The sequence below is a fragment of the Drosophila guanche genome, unplaced genomic scaffold, assembly GCF_900245975.1.
Source record: "Drosophila guanche unplaced genomic scaffold, DGUA_6, whole genome shotgun sequence".
Taxonomy (NCBI): Eukaryota; Metazoa; Arthropoda; class Insecta; order Diptera; family Drosophilidae; genus Drosophila; species Drosophila guanche.
The window spans coordinates 371308-378061 of NW_022995752.1; the positions used below are offsets into that span (position 1 = coordinate 371308).

The 6754-nt window shown below is 46.7% G+C and overlaps 1 protein-coding gene across 2 annotated transcripts; it reads right to left on the reverse strand.

Moving 5' to 3' along the window:
• Window positions 1-78: 78 nt before the first annotated feature.
• On the reverse strand, window positions 79-3453 carry LOC117587866 (3,4-dihydroxyphenylacetaldehyde synthase 2). 2 transcript variants are annotated; one of them, XM_034278832.1, is made up of 3 exons: window positions 3216-3453; window positions 2902-3136; window positions 79-1410 (listed from the first exon to the last, which is right to left on the reverse strand). In XM_034278832.1, exons 1-3 carry the CDS (start codon window positions 3293-3295, stop codon window positions 184-186), a joined length of 1542 nt encoding a protein of 513 aa, XP_034134723.1. In that variant the 5' UTR covers window positions 3296-3453; the 3' UTR covers window positions 79-183. The 2 variants fall into 2 exon arrangements, with proteins under 2 accessions (XP_034134723.1, XP_034134724.1); XM_034278833.1 differs by lacking the exons at window positions 2902-3136; window positions 3216-3453 and adding an exon at window positions 1682-2149.
• Window positions 3454-6754: the final 3301 nt, after the last annotated feature.

Genomic DNA, 6754 nt, shown 5'->3' on the forward strand with positions numbered 1-6754 from the left:
TAGACAGCAAAATCCAATAAAATAACAAACAAAATTAACTTAAATTTAGCCTAATGCTCTTTTAAGCGGGTCGATAAGTATTTTCAAATTTAAATTGAATTTATTGCTAAAAACTACAAAGCAAACTAAGGACATCCTAAACATAAATAGTTCAATTGTTTGTAAAACCGGGCGCTGTTCCCGTCACTGCGATTTCTCATGGGTGCCGCCGCCACCATTGGCCAGATGCATCTGAAAGTGCTGCGTGAGGTCAGAAACATTGGAGGGTTTCCGAGCGACTTCAGCCAGCGATTTCTCAGCTAGGTGCGCCGTCAGCTGCGACTCGATCTCTGTCCAGGCAAACTCAATGTCGGATGGCTTGGCATCCATGCCGCAAACGGCGAATCTGAGGAACTGGCGGCCCGCATGCTCGGCCTTCACCATGTAGATCTTCTTTCGCTCCATGAGTCGCTGCAGCAGCTGCGTTGTGTTCTCATTGTCACCTCTGGGACGGAAGCAGACCAGTCCCAGGGCTTGGGGGGCAACCATTTCAAAGCGCGAGTCGTTCCTCACAAATGACTCGAACTGCTGGGCCAGAGCAATGTGCTTGCGGACGTGATTGCGCAGTCCTTCGGCGCCAAGGGTACGAAAAGTAATCCACACCTTGAGGGCACGGAAACGGCGACCAAGGGGGATCTGCCAGTGGCGAAAATCTGGTATCTGCGATTGGCCCTCGTGCTTGTGCTTCAGGTATATGCGATCCACATTGAAGCTGTCCACCACCTTGTTGGCGTCCCTCAGCCACATGGCCGAGCAGTCAAAATTAACCAGCATGAACTTGTGCAGATTGAAGTTTAGCGAGTCCACGCGATCCAGACCCCTGCGCAGCTCCGCGCACTCTTCCAGGGCAAAGCCGCCCCCGGCATAGGCTGCATCCACGTGGAGCCAAACTTTCAGGGCTTGGCAGACATCGGCCAGCGATTCGATGTCGTCGTAGGCGCACGTCCCTGTGGTGCCCAAGGTGGCAATGCATATGACTGGTATCAGTCCAGCGGCCACATCCTCCTCGATTGCCTTCCTCAGCGTATCGCCGCGCAGGATGAGGTCTTCGTCAGCTGCCAGCAACTTAATGGGCATGGCCGCCAACACACCCGCCTTCTCGATGCAGCTGTTGCTCTGATCGGAGGAGTAGGCTATCAGCTTGCCACGCACTTCGCTCTCACTCAGCTCGGGATGCGTCTCCTTGCAGCTGAGCACAGCCTGCTCACGTGCGGCCAGCACAGCCACCAGCACGGCCTCACTCGCTGAGCCCTGGATGACACCACCGCCAGGCCCATCGCTGGCATGTTGGAAGTGCTCGGGCAGCTTGAGGAACTTGGCCAGCCAGTCCATAACGACCACTTCCAGCTCAGTGCAGGCGGGACTGCAAATCTAGAAAAGAAGAACAGTTGCTTGAATTTCGGGGTGATAATAATTATGATAATGATTCGGTGGATCATTTGTTCATTGTTCAGGCGAAGTCAAAGTTTCATCTTCAATTCGAGATTGATTTAATTTCACTCTCTTCGATCTTCGATGTTCGATCCGTTGCAGTCATAACCGGTTTATCGAGTTCTCGGGGCCTCACTTTCACTCTCCATACAATGGGCGCCCATTCAGCTGACCAAAACAATGAGATTTCTCCGCTCCGACTCTGACCTACCCAGCTGAAACCGATGATGCCGAACCCACTGGCCAGCATCTCACCCACAATGGACGGATACGAGGTGCTGGTGGGATAATAGCCATGCATATTGGGCGACTGCCAGTGCGTGATTCCTGGCTTAATCACACGATTAATGTCGCTCAGCACCTCGGTCCAAGGTTCAGGCTCCTCGGGCATCTGTTTGGGCAAGAGATCCAAGAGATATCCAGGCTCCACAGTGGGCAGCACTTCATGGTCGCGTATATTCTCCAGATAGTCGGCCACAAAGTCAACTGCTGCTTTGCCAAATTCCCGAAACTCCTTGGCATCCATGGCGTTACTTATCGCTTTTCTATTTGCACTTTTCACGTTCTGTTTGCTTTCGACTCGCTTTTGTTTACACTGTGCAAAACAAACGGCAAATCTCCGCTGATGCTTCGCTACGTAGCCTGAAGTTCAGTGTGAAGCCGCACAGCGATGACCAGCGGCTTTTATAGACTTTGCCAGCCGGTTGGTTGCCCCCGGAACACACACCTTACTCTCTGACAGCCATAGTGCACAGTGCCCAGTGGGGACGGTGTCACGGTGTCACGGTGCAGATCTAATCGCTGAGTGGAGATTAGGGAAACGATAATAGGCCCGATCGTGGATTTATGACGATCATATAATATGCGTGACTATCGAAAAACAATTAGTTGGCAATTTCCTTAATCATCATTAAGTTGGTTGTAGCTATAATCAGATTGTCATAGCGGGGGTGTTAACTTGATTGTTAACTTCTTGATTTGTTTTTCCCAGTGAATTATCTTTGAGAAAAGTTACCACAAGTGGTGGCTTTCGGGTACCACTACTTTATCTCTATCCCTTTCTAGCGCTTGTATTTTTGAGCGTGGTGAATAAGTTTGTGGTCCTCGCACAGCGGATAACGTCACCTTGTTAAAGAGTTCACCATGGGGTCGCATTCATCATTCATGCCTCAGCTTTTCTCTTTCACCTGCTCTTTGCGCTTTCGCTCTTAGCTCATAGCTAAAGATGCTTGGTATTCTCTTAACACAACCGACGCTCCGCTCTCTTTCAGCTACGCTCTTCGCTTGCATCGTTTAGGCACTTAAAATCTTCCAATCTCGTGATTGAAAAAAGTTTTTAAAATTGGTGTTTTTAAATAAATATAAAACTATACAAAAGCCTTTTAAAACAAACTTTAGATTTGCATCTATCGATTTTCATCTGTCTCTTACCCAACTAAAGCCCAAGACTCCAATGCCCGCAATCAGCAGCTCCCCCACGATTGATCCTGCCGATGAGGAGGATGGAAAGAAGGCATTGAAGTACGGAGACTGCCAATGTGTGAGTCCGGGTAGGATGATGTGCTCCAAATCTTTCAGCACCTCGCGCCAGTGCTCTGGCTTTTCTGGGATTTCCTTGGGCAGCTGATTGATCACGCTATACGGAGCCACGCTGGGCAGGACATCTCTACGGGATACCAAAGATAGGATATTGTTATAACCAACACGAACCAACGAACACACGGATGAACACACGGAATACACACCTCTCACGAATACCGCTCAGATAGTTGATAATAAATTCAATGGAGGCGTGGCCGAACTCGCGGAACTCATCAAAGTCCATGGCGATGAGTGGGTATTGTCCTGGCTGGGGGAGTGATAGAGTTTTGGTTTTTCAGCCGCTGTCTTAGATCCGTTCCGCGCTTGTGCACCGCTGACATTCGAGTCTACAAATGAGCTGGCTGCGCTTTAACCAAGCTTCCACGAGATCCGAAAAGTCGAGCGTCGCCGCGTAGGCCGCCTCTGCTGCTCCGTAAAAGCGAATGAAAAATGGTTAATAAAAATCCGGCTATGTGTGAAAATGTGCACTGGCAGCAAGTTTTTGTTTTTGGGCAGTGCGACGACTGTCGGCCCATTGCCGAGATTTATGTTTATGTAACAACACGACAGACAAAAGTGAACAACGTCAAAGAAAAGTTAAATGAAATAGACTTTAATTGTTGAATAAAGACAATAAGCGGCCGAGCATTACCGAGCCATTGTCATCATCTATTCATTTCCTCGCACTTCTTACTGCTTACTGTGTGCTGTGCCTCTCTATCAATCCGGTTCCATTTAATCGTGTCAGCAACAATTAACTGCCCCAAGTCGAGCTCATTTGGCAAAATATTTGACGTGGTTAACCATTAACAGCTCCATTAGATGGCCAACACCTGAGTCGCTGCAACAAAGCCCTCAAATATTTGAAAGTCAAAGTCGATTTTGTAAGCGCAGGCCCCTCAGCGGAAGTGCATTAACTTCAAGTCTGGATAGATCACATGGTCCGTATTGGCCCCGTATTGCATCGGACTGAATATTGAATTCATTTCATCAGACATTCATCCCATTTCAGGGTCACGATGCGTTTTATTTGTGTTAACCTATATTTTTGTACCTAGTACATGTAGAGTTTACGGGTATGCTGTATTCTTGTAGATGTATGGAACACCATGAGGACGAAAGGAATTGTTTGCATTTGAGATCTTAACTTTTCCCAGATGGTGAACAATAAGTATTAAAATTTCATTCAACACCATATTTCCCCTCGAGTTCCGGGTATAAAAGTTGCTTTCGAACAAAACCATATTTCAAGAAACATTTTTAAAACCTCAAATCTATCAGTAAAAGTCGGTACATATGTATGTATAATTTGTTGAGTCTAAACTTTATGAGTTTGTTGCCTATGGTAATGGTCCGAGTTCCTTTATTTGTCGTTATTATTGGAGATAAACGTGAAGCTTGCTTGGTCAAACGTCTTGGACCTTTTCCAATTTGGGGTACAAGTTATAATACTGAGAACGGGGGCAGTATTTTCTTTTTATTGGTTCGGGTTCGTTCCATTAGATTGCAAACAAATAACCATGATTTAGTTGCTACTAAACATATGTAATATCTAATATTTCCAAATATAAGTATCGATATATCCACAGTTTAATTTGTTGTCTCTATTGTGCCCACTGATTTGCACTGCAAGAGTATGGTTTCATTAACTTGCCAATCGGCCCATGCACTAGCAGCCAGCTGTTTACCTACCGCCCAACGCCCTGGAACGACCTGCTTCTGGTGTCCATCTTGTTTTTGTTGTGTTGCCGACTGGGATTGGGGCTGAAGCTGATGTTGGGGTTGGGCTCTGGATTTGGCTTTGGCACGGGGTTCAAAGTGTTTGGCAAAGTATTTGGCGCGCGCTCTAAGCGGCTCATAAATAAATTCGAAAACAAAATCGTTTTGCAGACGCAGGACAGGACCTCTGGCTGCACAGAGAGAGGGGCGGAGTAGGCAGGAGGCAACTGGAGGACGACTCCAGACAGACAGACAGACCCCCGTTTGCAGATACAGCAAGCACAGCCACGGTACGGTGCTTCCAGTTATGTTTCTTCCTCGTCTCTCTCTCTCTCTCTCTCTCTCTCTCTGTCTTTATTTTTGTGAGTGCAAGTGAGAGTGCGCCTGCGCTGGAACGACTTTAACCCTAGAAATAAAAGACAAACTCACACACACACACACACACAGATGAGGGACACACCCACCCACTTGCAGCCCACTCGACACCCATCCAACCAAGCCGACTGTTTAATGGCGACGCTGGGTCGTAGACGATAAGATAGCGGTAATTCTTGCGCATGTCCAAACACGTCTGTGCCGTGCTGTGCATTGTTGCTGTTGCTGTTGCTTATCAACGATTTCCAATGCTTTCAATATAAAGGGGCGGGGCTTATGCCCTGGAAGGCTGCTTCTTGTAGTTGTTGTTGTAGCTTTTGCAGTTTTGTAGCTTTTGTTGCTTTTGTTGCCGTGACCGCGCGCGTATCGTATTGACTTGGACTTTTGAGTCGAGTTAAGTTTTCGTTTCTCATATTTGTTCGTTCTGCCAACGTCGCCGTTGACGTCGCAGTCGCTGCCTCTGACTTTTAAGTGCTGTTTACTGTTGTTTTGGGGCCACGAAGGTGTCGCCCGACGTTGGTTTTCCCTGCTGTTCTTGTTGTTGCTGCAGCAAAATTATCATTTTCCTTTTTTTCAGCCGTAAAGGAGCAGTGGCAGTGCCAGAGACCGTAGCTGCAGCAGCGTGAAACTCTTAGGGTGGGGGGGGAAAGAATACACATTTTTGTTTTTCGGGGTAAAGTTTTTACGTTTTACAAATATTGTAATGCTCATTACAATGTGCGCCCACCACCCCACCATATGCGCATGGCAAAAAAAAAAAAGCATAAAAATGTCATCGCCTCTCGCTGTTGGCGTCGCCGCTGCTGTCATTGTTCTTCTGCAGCGTGTCTCGTGTCGTATCGTACCATATTTAACCATCATATAATTTGTGTCATATTAAGATCAATCGGCAGGACACACTGCTACACAAATGCATTGCAACATATGTGTGTCGGGGTGGGGGCAGCGATAACCAAAAGGCAAGCGACAGAAAAAGTATCGAAAGAAAAGTCAAATAAAGAAAAGAAAACGCTCAGAGTCCGAGCCACGAAAAGTGCGCAAAAAACGCAACGAAGAAGAAACAGACAGCAGGAGAGAGATAGAAGCTCCCACAGAACACATAACAGAAGAAAATAAATAAAGATGCAGCGCGGCAAATAGAAGAAGAGCGAAACAACAAAAAACAACAGTAAAAGCAACAGCAAAAGCCACCGCTGGCCTGGCTGGCTGCTCAGCCAGTGTTGCCATGCTCTGTCGCTGGTCTGGTACCGTTAGCACAGCATTGACAGTGCCGTCGCCATTTTGTCGTTTCACATTTGCCGTCGTGGTTGTCGTCGTCATCGCCAACGCCGTCGCCGTCGCTGTCGCCACCGTCGCTGTTCTAGCAACAAAATGTTCTTGCTTTGAAGTGGAGCCCAATAAATAATATAAAATTAAAATAATTATAACAAAAATAATATCAAAACTATAAACTCAATTGTTAATATATAAATGTTTTAAAATCAAGTGTGAAAGTGCGGAAACAAGTTCAAACTTCAATGTAATTTTAATTTTTAATTTTTATTTTGCGTCGCAGTTTGTTGCCAAAGGAAACGCAGATAGCCTGACTGTGAGGGAATATTCGTTGAAT